The 21564-nt window shown below is 32.5% G+C and overlaps 1 protein-coding gene and 1 pseudogene across 1 annotated transcript; both read right to left on the bottom strand.

Annotated features, from left to right (window-relative positions):
* Window positions 1–4472: 4472 nt before the first annotated feature.
* Window positions 4473–12545, bottom strand: LOC134248117 (serine-rich adhesin for platelets-like; annotated as a pseudogene).
* Window positions 12546–19418: 6873 nt separating this feature from the next.
* LOC134248116 (uncharacterized) lies at window positions 19419–20330 on the bottom strand. Its single transcript, XM_062730534.1, has one exon. It carries the CDS (start codon window positions 20328–20330, stop codon window positions 19419–19421), a length of 912 nt encoding a protein of 303 aa, XP_062586518.1.
* Window positions 20331–21564: the final 1234 nt, after the last annotated feature.

Here is a 21564-nt window from a genome sequence, read left to right as displayed (position 1 = left end):
TTTCACAATTTTGAAAAAAGGACCATTGTACATAAGAAAAATTGGTTTATACCAAAGAACAAATTTCAAAGCATTAATTCAATTACAGTATTGTCTACAAATGACATGGTACCCATGAGCCAGGGGCCTTGAAATTTATAATTCTGGAAGACACTCCCTTGCTTATCATAACTATATGTAGTTAGTTTAATTAATATCCAGGAGCAGAGAGGAAGATTTTTTTTTAAAGAATTAAGGAGGCTGGGGGACAACAAATTAACCACAAATTAACCATCAGTTTTAACTTACTTTTTTTTAGATACGGTATCATAAGCTGCCAACTATCATTTGGCAAAGAAAAAATTCATACATTTTAGTTTTTAAAATTTGATCATTTTTGTATATCTTTATATGGAGCTCTTCTTTTAAAGGAGATCAAAATAGTCTGAAAATGGCTGCCACCCCTCAGCCTCTTTAATGAATATAAACTTTACAGTTTATATAGCCCCAGCGTAACACCGGAACCCCTGACCTTTGGGTCACGAATTTCAAAACTTTGGAGAGAATACCCTTCCTCATCACAACTTTGCATGTAGTTAGTTTGTTTAATATCCAGGGGCAGAGGGAAATATTTTCAAAGAATAAATGCATTTCATAATTATTATTATTGTCGTTATGGGTATTTCCTGTGTGAACAGAATGGTGGATCTGTGTGGTTTTTATGTCACGTGACATGGTCATATAAATAGCATGTGCGTGCTTAAAAAGTTACTATACCGCTCGTACAGAACGTGTAAGGAATGGAAACCAGTAAATTAAGCACATATATATATATATATATATATATATATATATATATATATATATATATATATATATATATATATATATATATATATATATATATATATATATATATATATATATATATATATATATATATATATATATATGTATGTATATAAGTATTATTTAATGATTAAAAATAACGTGTGTTGAAATGAATACAAATGTGTTAAATTTGTAATAAACGTTCTGACGAGCAGCATTCCATACATATGAGTTGATTATTCTTTCAATACAGAATAAAAAGTATAATTAATTTATATTCGGACAGACGAAGTGAGAGAGATTATAAATTAATATAAATTTTATAGCCCTTTCCTAACCCCAGGGCCCCTGACCCTGGGACAATGAATTTCACAACTTTGGTATGGAGTCAATGCTTATGATAATTATGCCAACAGTTCGACGGCTTGATGTAAATGAGTAAAGAAGATTTTGAAAGATTTCATCAATTGTAGTAATTACGCCCAAACATTCTTGCCTTAGGGGGTGGAGGGCAGGGACCATGAATTAAAAAAAATTTCCCTTTCACCCATAGATGCTTTATGCCAAAATTGGTTGTAAATGGTTGAGGGATTACAGAGAAAAGCTGAAAATGTTTAAATGTAAACGCACAATGCACAGCGCACGACGCCAGAAAAAAACTGATAGCAATAAGTCACATGCGTTGATTCAGGTGACCAAATAAGTCCTTTGGTCTCAATATTTATGTAAAATATTAGGTGTCTTCTGGTTTCCCTGTTGACTTACAATATAATATTATAAGATGACCTCTGGCCTTCTTATTGATGTAAAATATAAAGTGTCTTCCGGTTTCTTCATTGTCGTTCAAAAGTGTCATCATTAGTTTTTAATGATGTACAATATAATGTGACCTCTTGTCCCTCTACTGATGTACAAATTACGAGGGCTGTTCAATAAATAATGTCCTGAACTGTATGACATGCAATAGAAAGCTTGAATTTATAACAATTGATGTGACTACTTTTCATCACATAGTTTTAAGTCATTATTGTGAGAAGCTGGAAAACAAGGGTATTCGAGACACTGCATTAAAAATGAATTGTAAAGAATCAGTAAACTAAAGTAAAATTAAACCGTCCATTAAAGCTGTTGTAAAATTTGTTAAGAATCCCAAAGAAATACTCACTGAAATATGTAAAAATTTACTGCAATCAATGTTTGTTTTCTAGACAATTGAGCAATTGGATTTCACTGATAAAATGTATATAATGGGGATCAAAAATGAATACCGTTTTTGCAAACAAAAATTAAACAAATAATGTACTGTTTGCCAAATTTCAACAAATAATCACTGATTGTGTATGATTGACTATACGACACATAGCAAAGAATGGAGGCATACAAGGCAAGGACAATTCCGCGATCTGAAAAAAGATATTTCTCAATTCGAAAAGTAGTATTTTTTCAAAATTTTATGGTTTATATCATCTTTTGCAAATCAAATTCTTTATTTCATTGTTTTAATAATTTATGAATAATTTATTTTTTATTCATGTTTTTATGACATTTGAAAACAAAAAAATAAAAGAAAAAGAAAAAGCTTCATGTATGATTCGAACTCTCTTCATAGCTCAGGTTTAGTCCAAGACCAACCGCTTTAACCACTACCGGTACGCTACGAAGTATATGCACTATTGAAGTCTTTCAGTGTGATTTAAATGGACGGGTTTGTTACATTTCCATCATTTAAGCGTTCACGAAGAATGGAGACTTGACCCATTCATGTTCAAAATTCGTTTTTTATACCTCTATTAAACCCATTTTCCACTAAATATGCTTAACTATCAACTTTGAAATAAATATTATCAAATGATAAGTCGTTCAGAAAAATAAAATGATAAAATATTTTGAAGATGACATTACTGAGAACATGATTTTAGAAAAATATAGCTTTTTTGTGGATTTTGAAATTTGAAAAACATTTTGTCTCAGAGCGGGGGATTGTACACGCCTTATACGCCCTCTTTCAAAATACACATCATTTCGGGAGTAGTTCACACTGTTTTAAAAACGTTTGACAGGAAAAAAAAAGCGTATTACTCAAAAGTAACCCTTAAAAAATGAGTGAAAACGACTGCATATCAGAATATATGAACAATTATTAAAAATATCAGTAATTGTAGTTATCCACGTTTATTTGAATTTCAAACAGATAATGAAACTTGAATCTATTGCTTAAAACCCTCAAAACAAATTTACAATATGATGTACTTGACAAAAAAAAGCAAAGGTCTAAGAAGAGCAGGGAATTGCAAGAGCACAAGGATAGATTTATGGGCAATTTTCTTAAATATTAGTGGTCTTATTGTTCAAATTCGTATTCGGTGATGCAGTTTAATTGCTGGAGGAATCTAGAAAGCAATTTTTTGGCAAAAAATCAAAAGGTTAATGAGAATAAGGAATCCACAACATAAGATTTTTTCCATGACAGCGTCCAAACCCGAAAGCCCTGAAGAGTAAAGGAGTCTTGGGGATAAACAAAAGTTAATGTTCATTCACGTTAACAATATTCGCCAGATCTTTCGCCTTTGGACTTGTTCCATTTGCCAAACTTGAGAAAACGCCTTTCAGAAGGAAGAAACAAGTCCAGGAAATCATAGGATCTGCAATAATCCAGTATACAAAGGTTCATACCAGAAAATGAGTTCGAAAAACAATTGAAAATGAATCAGAAATTGGATAAAAATGTTACTTACATGTGTTTTAATGAAAAGATAATCATAGGTTAAATCATTATAACTAAATTATTGAAAAGCGACTTTTGTTTCTTTCCGAGCACCGAAGACATTATTAAACGACCCTTGTATAAGGTGACCTACCGATGTACAATATCAGGTGTCCTCTGGTCCCCCTACTGATGTACAATATGAGGTGACCTCTAGTCCCCCTATTGATGTACAATATACGGTGACCTTTGATCCCCCTACTGATGTGCAATATAAAGTGGCCTCTGATCCCCTTACTGATGTACAATACATCTGGCCCCCCTTCTGATGTACAATATGAGGTGACCACTGGAGTTTTATGAAGAGACTTACTTTTACAATCGACTACTGACTTTTACAATTTAAACAATGACTTACTCCATTACTTAAAATGTAAAAGTCAGCTGTCTAATGTAAAAGTAAGTCTCTTTATAAAACTCCATTAGTCCTCCTACTGATGTATAATATAAGGTGACCTCTGGTCCCCTTACTGGTCCCCTTCTGATGTACAATATGAGGTGACCTCTGGTCCCCCTACTGGTGTACAATATAAGGTGGCCTCTGGTCCTACTGATTCACAATATAAGGTGATCCCTGGTCCCCCTGCTGATGCACAGTATAAAGTGTCCTTTGATCTCCTTACTGATGTGCAATATAAGGTGACCTCTGGTCCCCTTCTGATGTTCAATTAAAGGTGACCTCTGGTCCCCCTACTGATATACAATAAAAAATGGCCTTAGGTCCCCCTACTGATGTACAATATAAGATGTCCTCTGGTCCCCTTTTAATGTACAATGTAAGGTGACCTCTGGTCCCCCTGCCAATGTACAATATTAGGTGACCCCTGGTATCCCTGCTGATGCTCAATATGAAGTGACCTCTCATCCCCTTACTGATGTACAATATAAGGTGACCTCTAGTCCCCCTTCTGGTGTTAAATATAAGGTGACCTCTGGTCCCCCTTTGGATGTACAATATAAAGTGGTCTCTGGTCCCCCTGCTGATGTACAATATAAGATGACCTCTGGTCCCCATTCTGATTTTAAATATAAAGTGACCCCTGGTCCCCCTGCTGATATACAATATAAAGAGGCCTCCGGTCCCTCTACTGATGTACAATATAAGGTGACCTCTGGTCCCCCTTCTGATGTTAGATATAAGGTGACCTCTCGTCCCCCTTCTGTTGTTGGATATAAAGTGACCTCTGGTCTCCCTTACTGATGAACAATATAAGGTAGCCTCTGGTCCCCCTACCGATGCACAATATAAGGTGACCTCTGGTCCCCCTTCTGATGTACAATATAAGGTGACCCTTGGTCCCCCTGCTGATGTACAATATAAGGTGACCTCTAGTCATCCTACTGATGTTAAATATAAGGTGACCTCTGGTCCCCTTACTTATGTATAATATAAGGTGTCCTCTGGTCCTTCTGCTGATGAACAATATAAGATGACCTCTGGTCCTACTACTGATGTACAATATTAGGTGTCCAGTGGTCCCCCTACTGATGTATAGTATAAGGTGCCCTCTCCCCCCCCCACTGATGCACAATATAAGGTGCCCTCTGGTCTCCCTAATGATGTACAATATAAGGTGCCCACTGGTCCCTCTACTTATGTACAGTACAATATTAGGTTACCTGTAGTCCCCCTACTGATGTACATTATATGGTGACCTCTGGTCCCCCAAATGATGTACGATATAAGGTATCCCCAGGTCCCCCTATTATGTGCAATAAAATATTACCTTTGGACCCCTATTGATTTAAAATGTAAGGTGACCTATGATCCCTCTGATGATGTACAATGTAAGGTGACAACTGGTCTCCCTAATGATGTTAAATATAAGGTGGCCTCTGGTCCCCCTACCGTTGTACAATGTAAGGTGATCTTTGGTCCCCCTATTGATGTAAAATATTAGGTTACATCTGGTCACCCTTTATTATTTTCACGTTTCTGCTAATATATATATATTAGAAAGTTCTTCTTTATAAAGTTATAAATATGATTATTTTGGAGTAAGACAAAGAAAATTGTCTATCATATAAAATTCAATTAATATATAAGGTGACCTGAGGTCTCCGTATTGATGATATCGATGAATTTACTTTTGTGCCTTTAATGCCTGGAGAGTTCCTAGAATGTTTTATTACTACGCAAAATGACGAACTATTTGCGGGGGACCCCAGGTCCTAGTTCAGCGTACGTTTTATCCTTCTGCGAAGGGAATGGAATCAGCCGAGGTTTGCCGAAAGCTCTCGGCCAGTCAGAGTTTACGGAGATGACCGAGCGACAACCTTGGTAGCGCTAATGTCAGTGAAATACAAAATTCAAAAGAATTATACGGCCTGATAAGTGTAGATCAGTTTACTGCTTAAGATTGTGCTAAAGACGGTAAGCTTTTTAAAAAAGCTCTACTTGTATTAATCATATAGACAGAACTTCGGTATTCATCATATGTAATATGACACAAAGGCCTTACGATTAGTATGAATTAAGTCGGCTAAAATACCATACAGTGATATGTCATGATAAAGACAATAGAATTTACAAAATGCTGATTCTGAACGATTTTTTAATCCCTGTAACATTAACGTATGTGTATATATACTTGATATATACAAATATGTTTAAAAATATCATGTTTTGATAAGAATAAGGTAGTTTTTTGATTTCTCTGGGTTTTTTACAAGGCAAATATGCGTTAAAGTTGTATCCTTGGAACCTATCTTTCTTTTGTCTCTGTAAAAATACTAATATGCAAATTATATGGTTTGATTTAATATGATTAATTTTTGCATTGAATGTTACGATTATGACGTTGCTCCCAAAAGAAAGCTTCAATGAATAAAAGTTTGAGGTAAGGCAAATGTTGTTTTGTAATTTTATGGGTGGATTCCTTGTTGCAAACATGTATGGTCACCTTAATTAGGTAATGCATTTGAATTGCACTTGTTTAAATGCCCACAATTTTGATGGTAAAGTTAACGCATAATATACATCGTATGTACTAGAAAGTCTGCCGTACATTTCTGGTTGTTGGGGTACATGGAGACATGGAGAGGAAGAAAAAGTCTGTATAAGTCAAGTTCGTGAAAATATATCAATTTGTGAAGAAGCAAATTTTAAAAGAAATCAAGAAAACATTATTATCCAGATTCTACAAAAAAAACCAACAAACAAAAGAAAAAAACCCAAACAAACAAATATGAGGAATGTCATGCGATAAAAAATATTTGTTACTGAAAAGATATCAATAAAACTTCTCATAATTTTACTGTTTTGAAATTTACTTTTCATAAGGTATAATTAAACCTTCTAACATATCTAGTATGTTAAATTTAGAAAAGAGAATTAAAATGAATTTTTAATCATCAAAATAATGAAAAAAAAAATCTGAATTATTATTCTATCCAATACAAAGCGGTAAATAAATGGTTTATTTGTCCATCTATCAAAACTTTCCATAAAAATTCTTAAAATTTTAAGGACTAGAGGTCACTAAGTTACATATATACATACGGAAGAAACAACTTATAAGATTACAAGTAGAACTTGGAGAAGACCGGGGAGGGGACGGAATCTTCCTTATTCCTCAATCACGCGTGATTCCTGGAAAAAAAGGAAACTTTACAACACATCCGAGGGAATCTTAGGTCATGTATTATTTCTGGTGTAAAAAGGAAATTTCTTCGTCAATGATATATATATGTTATACGTTATAAATATATAAAGCCTATTTTATTAGACGAATACCACAAGAAGGTTCTAACAACTTGTAGTAGGTAAAAGGTTCTCTCATCTCTTAAACTATCACTTTCTGGAAACAGGCTTTATTTGCACTATTCGACACTTATAAAATTACAAAACATGAAATATAAACTTTTTAAATGAGTAGATCTTTTTTGAATGGGCATAGAGGCGTTTTTTAAAATAAACCATTGTATGAGGAAAGTGAACAATTTTTAGGTGAAGTCACCATATGTTTTATAATTATAATTTTGAATCCTTAAACTTTAAAGAGAAAAATGAAAACAAAGCACAGTTATAACGCTGAAAAGTACACAATGAATAATATAAATTAAAAGGACAAACAAACAAACAAACAGACCTCTTACATCATCAGAGATGGGTCATGTGCCATGGATTAGTAATCATCCCCTGTCTATCGGTCACACCCACCATACGCTCCTTGTCATGATTGGATAAACGAAAAAAAAATCGTCGACAATCATCGAGAAAATATTAATCGATCAATTTGGATGAAAATTTAATCACATACAACTTAATGATAGATAGGTATTGTTATTATACCTCTACTGATTTTCCCTATATAAAATTAAGTGAATAGATCTGAACAATTCCCTAGAAATCGATGTGAATCGACTAATCGCCGTGCGTTAGTTTTTTTTAACTAATCCCTCGGTCGAAAGCTAGTCATGCTAATTCGCGGTTATAGACTTTCATTGTGACGTCATAAAAGAGCGACGCAAAACACAACGCTTCGTGACGTATTTCATGTAACAAAACGCAACAAAATAAGACGTAAACAACAAAATGCAATGATTGAATTAGAATTCTGGAGTAACTGTCTTTTTATTTGGTATTTGCGACGAATAATGATAAGTAAATTTGTAAATCAATATTTTTTTAACGAGGTGATCTTTTCAATTTAAATTTGTATCGGTATAAGCCTCGGGAAATAGTCCAGGTCATGGGGAACTGGAATCTTGCTAACTCCCTTAATGATATACTTTAACTGTATACTAACCAGGTCATTATTTCGACAAGAGAATTTTCGAAAATCTGCGTACTTTAAAGGAGATGGTTGATATTTTTGTTTCATCATTTTTCTCAGTAATTTGCCTCTTTTAATAAAATTGATCGAATATAAATCGTTTTCTTCCATATAGGATCAGTTTAACTGATAAACTCTATATCATGTGATAATGGTGAAAGGGAAGATGAAAAAATCATAATGTTTATAAAAATATTTGGTTGATAGATTAATTTAGCAGTTAACGTATTTTTCTCGTAAAATATCCAAATATATAACAAATGTGTCAGGCTATTTGGTATCTTTTCTCTAGAGTTCACAAAACTATACATCGAATCAACAAAGTAATGAAATAAAAATGTTTTTAATACCATATAGCGGGTTTTCTTGGCGGGTGTAAAATTTGGTGTTTTGCCTGCTCTAAAGTATGCCAATAACTTTTGCGTAATTTATTTTAGCGGACGCAGGGTTTCAGCTCTTTGCAAATGGATACTAAGAAGAGTACAGACTATTTTAGCGATTAAAATTTTAGTGCACTATCATCAAAATGCCAAAATAACCAAAAATTAGCACCGCGCTAAAATAACCCGCTATACGGTATATAAGACGTTAGATTTTTTTTTTAATGCAGATGCTTGTGAATGAATTCTGCTTCATTGGTTTGATTACAAGATTTTCCAATTAATAGATGTGAACTTCACTCTGGAAAGTTGTGAGTTATTACTTATGGCAAAATCATTTTATTTATTTTGAAAGGTAGTAAACAGCATGTCAAGGTTCTGTTTTTTTTTTTGATTTTTTTTTTTTTTTTGCTAACTATGACCTCAACATGAGAGTGCAATTACTGAAATTCTAAGACATGATAAAAAAATCTTCATTAGAAAATGATTCCAAGAAATCATAACAGACAGATAACTTTAGAAAGGTGAACTGGAAGACTAAAATGGCTAGTCTGTGCGCAATTTAATAGTGTTATCTTCAAATATACTCCATTTTGATGCCTTTTCTTTCCTTAAATAAATGTGCGGATTTTACGATTGTTGTATTCTAGTAGAGGATAAACACATGTTAAATTCAAAAACTTTCAGGTCTCTGTTTCTAATGCACCAAAAGTCAGCGTAACGTTGTTACTTAAAACAACCTTGTTCCCTGCTCCAGCGTTTTGTAAAAAACAGTAAAGTGTCGATCCATTTAAATCTGTGCGATATGAAAACACCGTAGGTTCAGTTTCTTGAACAAAGACCCATTCTCCACAACTTGGAGTATACATTCCACTTCTATCTGGAAAATAGACAAATTCTGCGATTTTATGATCAGTAGAGTTGAAAATTCGAATTCCTACATCTTGAGCGGAATCGTTAGACTGGTCTTTTGTCGCATTACAGCTGATCAGGACACCGGCGAAGGTTTCATTGCTCGTGATGTTGATCACGTGTTTGGTTGCTCGAACAGTAACAGCTGGTGGTGTCATTGGAGCTAAAATAAAATGTAAAATATTTTTAATGATTATTCGTAACTACAATAAAAAAGAATGCTTATCGATATATGTTACAATAACATGTATTTAAATGTAGTCAATTTGTACATCACACGTGTATCAAAACTAAATATTCCAGCAATTTATTGAGATCTCCAACATTTAAAATTGACAAAAAAAATTCAAATTATATTTAGCTCTCATTGTCAGAATTGACAAATTAACTTTTAACTATTTAAGCAAAAGTTTAAATTCAAGTCAGCTTAAAGAAAATTCCTTTTTTAAGTCATATAGACATATTATAAATCCTAATTCATCGACTTAAAAAGTTTGAATATCATATATAGAATGATTGATACTAGAACCTTTAAAATCAGGAAAATTATTTAATGTTTTTTTTTATTTGAGTTAAAAAAAATTAAATCGAACTCTGTAAGTATTTTTTCTCACCAATTATTGTAAAGCTGGCAGTAGTATTGAAGAAATGTCCATTTTTCATCTGCACACTGCAAACAAATTCAAATTGTCTAGATCCACAGCGTTCCGATGGATACTCGGTTAAGTTAAAGATCACTGAAGCATTTATCCCAGAGGAACCTGTCTCAAATTTGGGAGTGAGAATACTGTCGTTGGTGTATGAAACAGTACTGCCATTTTTAAGATAAACTCCTAGATTCTCTTTTCTGTCAGATTGTCTGAGATATATCTGCTCCCATTCGCCACTTCTGATTTCAATTCTGCAAGTATGTTCAACCACTTTGCCAATTTCACCATATGAGTGATCCATCGCAACAACTGAAATAAAGAATAACAGAACTGGTATCAAAGGCATTTATCTTTACCGATTCAAATGAAAGGGTACAACCGTGACTTTCATAAAATAAAAAAATCATTTATTTATCGGAAATTATAATATGTACACAAGATATAAATACACTCATGATCATCAATACACAAATGTCAATTTTAAAACCATAGCACTACGTAATAAGAAATTAAAAGTAATTTCAAAACCGTCATTTCGAAGCATTTGTAAGAATATTTGTACAAATTATACTTTGCACTATTTTTTTTAAAAGATAAAGTACTGTTTGTTTGGATTTTTCACTCTAAAACTAATTCAAATTAAATGTATATTTTTATTTAAATATGTTGCTTGCTTAATCTGGAATTGATTCTTTCATTGTATTATTTAGAATTGTTTCTTGAATAAAGAAAATAAGCATGCCATTTTAAAAGATAGTTTTTCCCTCCAAAGTGATTTGTAAAAAGGTCTAATAATGTTCAAGTGTCTAATATCATTAAATAAAAAAAAAATTTAAGTAAAAATATTCCCCCATCTAGAAAAACATGTACTACTAGTACTTGTACTAAAGTATAAAGAATTTAAAAATCATCTGTCAACGTGTATTATATAAACTTTAAGCTCTTAATTTCCATTTTTAAAAATACTAGTCAAAGTACAAACTACTGTGAAATCACAAATTTCGTTGGGGTTTAGTTTTCGTTTTTTTTTTGGTATGAAGTGACCCAAGAATATATGTCCACTTCGAAATATAAAATGTTACATACATAACTACTAAACAATTCTTCATCCTCGAATTCAAAGTCCAACGAACCAGGAGTTTTTACTCAAACCACGAAAATTTGACCCCAGAAAATATGTGATTTTACAATATTAAACACGACCTTTTCATACATATAAAATACCTGCAAATTGTTGATGAGAGGTAGTAGTGTATGTTATGGTTGCTGGGCTATCAGAGGTGATTACATCAGAAGCATTGGTAACAGGAGGAAGAGAAGAACTAGATACATTCAAATCTGGAAAGTCTGTCTCGGTGGTGCTGTCATCTGAATATTGCTCGGTTGTAGTAATCTCATTTAGTGAAGTTGAAGAAGTGGTCTCTGTATTCGAAGAAGAGGAAGTGCTGGAATCCGGAAGCTCTGATGTTACATTTGATGTATCCTTAGGAATGCTTGTAGTAAATGTTGTGTCTTGAAAATCAAGTGTTGTAATTGTACTTGTTTCAGTGGATGAATCATTTAAATCATTGGTATTGCCTGTAGGAGAGTTGGTAGAAGATGTTGATGAACCTTGAGGAGATGTCGTTGTGGAAGTTTCAGTGACTGCAGAAGTGCTATCGCTCTGATGAGTTGAATCTGATGAAGAAATGAGCATAACTGTTGTAAGTGAAGCAGTTGAACTGTCCTCTGAAGTATCATCCTCTGTAGCCATAACTGTTGATATCATCGGCGAAGTAAGTAAAATACTTTCTGTTGATTCGCTTTCTGAAGTTGTTGTATCTTCTTCTAAAGTTGTTGGTGTAGTTACTGATGTTAATGTGGATTGGACAGTTGACGTGTCGCTTTCTGTAGTATCAGCCTCAGTGGTTGTTAATTCAGTGAGTGTAGAAGCAGAGATGCTGCTGTCTGTCATAGTAGTTTCATCCTGTAAAGCACTGGAGGTGCTATCGTCAAGAGTTGTAGTTGGTACAGTCGTTGGTTGGACGGTAGTTGTTATCGAAGAAGGTGGGACAAATTGGGATTTTGATATGGCAATGTCATACTCAGTTTGTTCTTGTCGACTTACTCCAACATCTAATGTTTCTATTTCAATTGACACATTGAACACACTAGCAAAGGTGACATTAGGGCGTGTCCTCAAGTACTTAGATATTTCTGTTTTTACATTGTCCGAGGTCACGATGTCTTTTGTGTAGAAGAACATTGAGAACTTTACTATAATACTACCATTCCTGTTAAAATGTTAAAAAAAAAATTTAATTTTTACTTTTTTTCATTGGAAATTGCACAAGTTTAAATAAATATTCTTCAAACTTTTTCAAAAATTCCGTAATTCCTTTTTTACTTAAATGGTGAAGTGTAACAGTAATATATCTCTGAAACCTAAATTCAATACAAATTATTAAACAGGGAATAAAACACACACCCTGAAAATTTGACAGATGAGATCAGCAGGAGTAAGCATGTTATACTAGTACTCTACACGAACGTATTGAATTGATCGGAATAATGATTTATCTTTAATGAAATTTTATATAAATTAATGGTACTTTGAGGACATAATTCACTTCATGTAAAGGTCCCTTCCCCGCCTCGAATTGGATTATTATTGCAAAGTCCATGGTTTGCGTTTGGAGACCCGAAATAAGTGTTTGATTAAAAGTTAAATAGGAAGTGCACAATAACAGTACAATGTATGTATTAAATATATTTAAGTAGCGCTCTGTGGTGTAGGTAGCTGCAGATTTGATCTTTAAGATGTGGGATGGATGACCAGAGAGCTACAATGATTGTACTCAGAGTTCAGAGTTCTCTCCTGATTGTCGATGTTTGGCGACATGAACACCATTTGCAGGTGCTATAAGAACAATAATACTTAAATTAGGAAAGTTAACCATGGGAAAAAAAAAGCTTAAACCAGTTCAAGCAACCTCAAAGATTTAATTGTTAGTTGACTATTATCGCCTTGCATCAGTAAAATATTTAAATATTGAACAAGTGTAGTGAAATTTGTTATTCGAATGGTGTCTTCATCGAGAGATATGCATAAAATTAACTATTGTTAGTTGAATTAAAACTTCGTTAATACATTAACAACACTTAACTTAACTTAACAACACGCAATTAAATTTAAACGTTTTCTTACTCGGCATCACTAAATAAGTCTCTTACAGAAAAAAAAAATTGCATGATTTTTAGAAAAAATCTTTTGTATTTTAAATTTTCAATACAAATAGTATTTAACATTCTTGCTATTTTTAATACGATGTATTGATGACAAAATGTTTGAAAAAGTTGAAGTACTCACCGTATATCTGTCACTAAACAGCCTTTGTAGTCATTGGTGTATTTATTTTTCTGTGTATTCCCCATCTATAAAAAATGTACAATAAATAGTAGCATCTATCTGTACATTATCATAATATATAAATGGTGCCTGTTTTGAAGGATAACAGTTGAAATTGACACCCCAAGGAAAACCATTGTCAACCGACGCATCAGCGTAGGTTAACAATGGTTTTCCGAGGGGTGTCAATTTCAACTGTTACCCTCCAAAACAGACACCAATTATTTTATTATGCTGGTCTGAATGTCTTCTTGCTATGTCAGCAATACGAATCGTCGATCGCCTTTTCGTTCACGTTTAGAAAGCTTTCAAACTCCCCGCTACTTCGAAAAAGATTTACTGACCTCTTATTGTTTATTTGATACTCTACGAGTCCTTTCTCATCAAAAGTTTCGTTATTTCTGCACTCGCAAGCATGTTTTGTCTGTCGTTTGTTGTTTTCAAGTAAGCTACATCGGACGCAAGCTTTTATTGACGTCAAGTTTATTCCGGTTCTTTCAAACGCGCAACTGACGTTTTGAGAATTCTACGGTGAACCGTACGCGCATAATTTCCACGCATGTGGCATTAACGTTGTGGTACCCGTTGCCTCGTGTGTTGCTAAGGCTGAGGGTAATAGAACAGATTGTTAACTGCGTCTAAACCAATCAGATTTTAGTATTTAACATGAAAGTATAATAATATCAATAGTTATTGAATATAACTTAATATGTCTGGTGACTTTGTAAAACGTTTTAGTCGTTCCTACAGTAGCACCATATTTTTTATTCTATCATTCATAAAAAGAGAAATCTTGAACTTCAATTGTTTGACAAATTGTCGTAAATTACCTTACTTTAAACTATTAAACTACAAATAGTTTGTAAGACAAGATGTCAAACTGAATAAACATCATTTTATATTGATAAATCATTATAAGTAAGATATGTAATCTATCACGATGTAATTTATATACCGTTCTGCAAAAGTCTTTCTGGAACTCTATAGAGAGGGAACTATTCAGGTTACCAAGCCTCTTGTCATATTGGCCCTGTAACGTCAATGTAGCTGTCGCCCTATCTGAAATGTTCAACATGATCCATTTTGTATCATCTTTTATTAACTATATAAACTTGAATTAGAGGTATAATAATAGAATTTTATTATTGTCAAACAAAGAGTGTTAGATTCCAGTATTTTTTCTTGATTAAATGCCTAGCGCTATATAAAAATATTGTATTTAGTGCAATATAAAAATACGTCAAACTCACAGTATTTGAATTGATCTGAAATAAATAAAAAACATTATAAAGAATCTAAAATGACACCAAATCAAACATTTATGAAGCGTGTATTATATGTATTAAAACCCAATATTATAACAAATATACGTGTAAGTCAAATTATTCATATGGTTTAAGTGAAACTATAAAAATCACGCCTTGTTTACCTTCTTCTATTAAGTATAGAATGAGAGGAACACATGCAGCGCCCAGTATAAGGATGACCAGAGCTGTGGCCACCAAAGACCAAACAGCGCATCTGCTGGAGCAGGACCCGGATCTCTGTTCTGATCCGGAAGTGGTGCTGCGGCCACTACTGGCTTCCTTTTCTGAATTGGCCTCCTACAAACAATGCAAGGCACATTTCAATCCCTTTCACATCTTTTACTCAAGCTTAAAAGATTTAATTTAATTATTTTGCAAGGTAAGGAAGGGGGTTTGTAAGTCACTTTGGTGTAGTCGGGTACAGGTATATAAAACATTGAAAAGAATAAAACCTCACTCTCTTATTGGTATACTGCTTAAATATCGCAGTCTCGTCTTTGCTCTATATTAGAAATACATGTATATTTACTCGCTCCAGATATTTTCACTAAACACTCTAATCACTTCAAAAAACATGAAAAAAGAAGTTTAATGTTTAACTCTTTATTTTAGAAAATTAATGTAGATAAATGCTAGAAACAAAATATTCTGTTCTTAGTCGAATAAATGTATAATTTCAGTTTTCTCTGCAGGTAAAAACAGGATAGCTACAACTTAAAAATTATACCCTGTGCCAACCGTCCTACGAAAAAAATCTTTTAATGCACTTCTGAGCTTGAACACTGTTCGTTGTCTGTACATGCCTTAGAATAACGGATTGAGTATAACACATAGAAGGACAGACAAATTTTACATGACAGATGCTGTTTTCTCCTACTCTCCCACGGTTTCACTGGTGGAAGACTATAATCAGTAGCGAAATGTAATGTTTATGTCACAAACAGCAATGATATGTACATTGCAATACATAAAATTATGCATACGTTTAGAAGTTTAAATATTTCTCCTCTAAACTTCAATTATTCAGTAATTAAATTTAAGTTCATGATTTGAAAATAACGTTGGGTAGATAAATACATTAGTATAAAGTCAGTCTTTGCTTATCAGCATGATTTAATATTTTAATTTTTAATCACTAAATATAACAGATGAAGCAATTTTGAAAATATAAATAAGCTGATATGTAAAATTTCATTGTGAAATTGTTCAAAGTAAATGTAAAAATGTCTATTGGTAAGTTAATTTCCATCTGTGACAGTAAAATCAGGGCGAGGTCTTCTTCAGTTAGGATTATAATACCTTTAGGTGTCACTTCCCTCGTTCACAGGCAGTCGGAGTCATATCGCAGTCGTCAACGTTCATCAGAGTCAGACAGATTACATTACAGGAAGTTACAACAAGAATACTGCAAGTTTATAGGCATATTTTGAGTTAAGACTGACTGTTTTTTAAGAAGTTAGTTTTTTTTGTTGATATTAAATTATGTTATCTTTAGCTCTCCTCGAAAAAAAAATGTCATCTTTTACCGAAGTTTCTAAATTATCTGTCATGTCTTTAAGTTCGAAATTATATTAACATTCTGATAGTTGAAATCGAGGCTCTTTCCCTGATACTGTCTGCCCAATCCAACGAAAAGTAATAGTCTGAAAATCGTAAGGCTGTTTTATATCTATAACCAGTAATGTTTTATCTTAATACCAATTATCTATCTCAGTGGCTTTGCAACAAACAAATATATCTCCAGAGAGGTGTCATTTTACCTAAAAACGACGTTTCCTTTCCTGATTTCTAGATAACCCATTGTCTTTGGAATGACTTAAAAAGCAAGGTTCAATTTTTTTGTGAAAAAGAAAAATAAAGAATGCACCCCTAAAAGAATATAATAACACGTGATTCAATCGCTTTGTATTTATCTTATATTCTTAAAACAGGCATTAAACCCCAACATGTCTTTTATATAAGTCCTGCTACTTGTTAATATAATGTACAGAAATATCTTTCATATTGAGAAAACAAAATATACATAAAACTAATATTAGTGGAGTATCACGTGGAAGAAGGAAGATAGAGTGGAGGTAGGATATAAATGCATTGCTAGTAAAAATGTTCATTTCTCATACACAATATTCTATTTAAAGTCTATTTTTTCTGTTCTCAACAATAATGCGAAGGCATATGGTGTATTAAATATTGAATGGCTATTTTTGCCTTTAAAAATCGATATATTCAAATGCATGTCAAAATCTGAAAACAAACATATTGACTTTCACATTAGAAGGCGGCAGATAAATGGTTACACAAAGTACACTTACATTGAAATATTGGATCCATTGGGGAACATTAAATCCTCTGTCCTCTAATTCGAATATGTTTCTATTCGACATATTTGTCCCAGAATTCATAACAATCCACAATAACAGTTTCGTTCACTTAACGCTTGACTGAATGCCTTTGATTTTTTTAATCAATGTCTAACGCGAACGGGTAGATTATGTAACAAAAAAAGGAAATACTTAAACCAGTTACGTTGTGGCATATTAATGTATTACATTGTATTGTGATATTTATTTGACTGACGGGCGAGGCTTTAATGTTTTGTTACAGAGGGAAATAATAAAGAATTTGAATATAAATCGTTCAGAATATTTAATTTTTTTAAAGATGCAATAAGGGTTGTTTTTGATATCCGAATCTCTTTAAAAGAAAAAAAATCTGATTATGAAAAACAACTCTTAAAAATTATAAATATCAATTAAAAATAATTCTTAATATTCAGTGGGAAATATCTTAACTGAGCGTTTTTAAAAATCTGAAATTATTTTGTGACAACAATTCTTCGAATCAAATTTCCTTTATATACACAAGTGCGCATAGTTTTTATGGGGAAAAATCAGAATATAATATTTGGCACCCCTGCTTATTTTCTTCTAAAAAAACTTTCTTGAAGACATGCACTTGTGATGCATTTTACGGACATTTCAAGTCCAATTATGTAAGTGTTGCCTTCTATACCTTGCAAATAAATATCCATTTTTAAAATGATTTCCCCATTGATAAAAACAGTGTCCACTAGGCGATTGTTGGATATAAAAAAATCATTTTCTGATATCAGAAAATATATTTTTATATCAGAAAATAAACAAGATTTTTTTTATATCAAAAATTCCAATTTCTGATATCAGAAAATCATTTTCTGATATCGAGAATTCGCATTTTTGATATCAAAAAACTATTTTCTGATATCAAAACATTTTTGATATTAAAAAACTATTTTCTGATATCAAAATATCTTGGGAATTTTATGATATCAAAAAAATTAATTTTTGATATCAAAAAAATATAAGAAAATAAACAAGATTTTTTAATACAAAAAATTCGAATTTCTGAAATCAGAAAATCATTTTCTAATATAAATAATTCGAATTTTTGATATAACAAACATTTTCTGATATCAAAATATCTTTGGGATTTTATGATATCGAAAATTCATTGTATATTGTACAAATGTATAAGGATTTTGTTAATTTTTTTATAGCTTGGGATCCAAGATAACTTCACTATATCAGTGAATTCACAATATCCATGTTTGTACTAAACCAGTTCTCATATCACAAAGTCGATTTTTTGATATAGAAAATTAACAAGATTTTTTTTAATATCAAAAACTCGAATCTCTGATATTAGGAACGCATTTTTGATATCAAGAATTCGATTTTTTTATATCATAAAATGATTTCCTGATATAAAAAAAATCTATTTTTGTATTTCAAGAATTTGAATTATTGAAATTTATGAAATCAGAATATACCTCAAAAATAATAAAAAGGCGCTTCACAGTCCACTCTACTGAAACTACCGTCAGAATCTACCGAACTAAAATTTACGCGAAACATGCCAAATCAGAAAATCGTTTTGATCGTAGGAGAATTGATCGCAGGAAGAATTCACCCGAAAGATCGACTCGAATCAAGAAAATATCCAGTTCTTTACTTTCGAAAAGATAATTAAATAAAATTATATACATGTAGTTATTTCCGTACAGAGCATTCGAAAAGCGCCGAATTAATTCTGCGCATACTTGAAAATTCAAATTCCAACAAATATTGCTCATGCTAAATAAAATGCATTTTATTTTTGTTCCTTGCATTACAATGTAAAATTGTTAACTTGTTAGATATAAGAAATTTTTTAAAAGTGCATCTGAGATTACATGTATAACTTCACGGAGAGGTAGTAGTGTACATCGTAGATGCTGAACTGTCTGTTGTAGTAGAAGCAATTGTACTGGAGGAAATTGTAAGTAAAGGAAATGTAGAACTCATATCTGAAAAGTGGTACTGTGTTCTAAATATTTCACGGTTGTAGAAGTCGTATCTAGAACAACTTACTGACGTGGTCTCTCATTTCAAGGAACAGAAAATAGTGACATCTATGTCGTATGTCTGGAAGTTGAAGAAGAGGTATAAACTGTATCCGTAACCTCTATAATGGAAGTGGTGGAATCTGGAAGGTCTGATGTTACATCTGATGTTTCGTTTGGACTTTCGGTAGAAGACTCTGTGCCTTGGGTATCAAATGTTGTGCTTGTGAAGGGACCACTTGTACCTGTTACTGTGGATGAATCAATGAAATTGTTGGTATTGCTTGAAGGAGAGTTGGTAGAAGATGTCGACGTACTTTGAGGAGATGTCGTTGTAGAAGTTTGAGTGACTGCATAAGTGCTATCGCTCTGATGAGTTGAATCAGATGAAGAGATAACTGTTGTTGTAGTGAGTGAAGCAGTGGAAGTACTGCTCTCTGAAGTATCATCCTCTGTAGCCATAGCTGTTGATATCGTCGAGGAAGTAAGTGAACTGCTTTCTGTTGTTTCGCTTTCTGAAATTGTTGTTTGAGCAAAAACTGTTGTTACTGTTGAAGAAGGAAATGATGAAGTATCTCCTTCTAAAGTTGTTGGTGGTGTATTTACTGTTGTTGCAGTGGGTTGAGCAGTTGACGTATCGCTTGCTGTAGTGTCAGCCTGAGTGGTTATTGTTTCAATAGGCGTAGAATAGATGCTGCTTTCTGTCGTAGTAGTTTCATTCTGTAAAGTACTTGTAGTTGGCACAGTCGTTGGTTGGACGGTAGTTGGTATCGAAGAAGGTGGGACAAATTGCGAACTTGATCTGGCATTTACATACTCAGTTTGTTCTTCTCGTTTTACTCCAACATCTAATGTTTCTATTTCAATTGACACATTGAACACATTAGCAAAAGTCACATTATGAGACGTCCCTCTCCAGTACTCGGTTATTTCTGATTTAACATTGTCCGATGTCACGAGGTCTTTTGTGTAAAAGAACATTGAGAAGCTTACTATTATACTTCCATTCCTGTTAAAAGAAGAAAAATGTCATATTTCCATGATTTTTTTTAAAATTGTATAATTTGACAAAATATGTCCTCAAGCTTTCTGTTGACAATCTTGATTAATGGTCTAACACTTAGTTTGAAAAAACATCAGTGAGTATCTAACTCAATGAAAAATTACATTTGCTGACAATATCATTATTTCGACCGTCTGAAAGTCAACGATGGTAAATCTCGTATGTTTTACAATTTCGGTGTTGAATTGCCCTTATCGTCTACTTGTATGTCAGTTATAAATCTAGATATGGAAAGACATGGTTTGTTTCTTTTTTTCAAGTTTATTGGGATATATCACAATACATGTATGGAAGTAACTATGATTGATAAATTTTAAAATTTCAAGATTTGAAGACCATAGCTAATTCATTTTTGATCATTCTTAGATGTAACACATCTAGTCACTGACATTTAGTTCAAGAAGCGCAATATGTTCAAAAATACATTTTTCCTTATATTTCATGGATTATATTTAGGATTATCCTTTAAACACGATGCATGATATATAATTAAATGTTTGACTATGTTTTACAAACCGTATTTCTGTTACTAAACAGCCTGTGTAGTCATTGCTGTATCTATTTTTCTGTGTATTCCCCATCTGTAAAATGTGCATAATAAGTAGTCACAATTACAATAATCAATGTTGTACATAAAAGAGAAAGAATATAGATTTTTCTAAAGTAGAAAACTACATATATAATTCACTATAGCAGGGTTTTTGATTTATTAAGGTATTCTATCTCCAATTATTCAATTAAATATATTTAGTTTTAATGAAATAAAATACATAACAGATGTGTGGGTGTTGAATAATCAGTGTATTTACATGTAGACACAATTTCCATTAATTACTATTAGCAATTTATCATGTAAGGGTGGGATGTGTCCTAATTTATGAATTTTGGTATGAGTTATCTCCCTCAATTTTAATTTTAAAAATAAAAAATCAGTTTCAAAAGGAATTTTTTTTTAAAATTTCTTTCCTGCATAGAATTCAATGCGATCTATGTTAATTCACTACTGCTAAGGAAAATAAATTTTTGAAACTTTCTCTCTGTTAATCATTTACTATTTTGACATGGTTTAATTCAATATCAGAGTATTGTTTACTTGCTTGACAGTCAGTGGTTGATAGTTTTGTGCCATAAGGCTTTGAAATCTTTAAATTT

This window comes from Saccostrea cucullata, unplaced genomic scaffold, assembly GCF_032062105.1.
Source record: "Saccostrea cucullata isolate Sc308-1 unplaced genomic scaffold, CSIRO_AGI_Scuc_v1 ctg5432, whole genome shotgun sequence".
NCBI classification, from domain to species: domain Eukaryota; kingdom Metazoa; phylum Mollusca; class Bivalvia; order Ostreida; family Ostreidae; genus Saccostrea; species Saccostrea cuccullata.
Note: the sequence above shows the minus strand (reverse complement) of the source record. Positions and strands in the feature narration are given on the sequence as shown.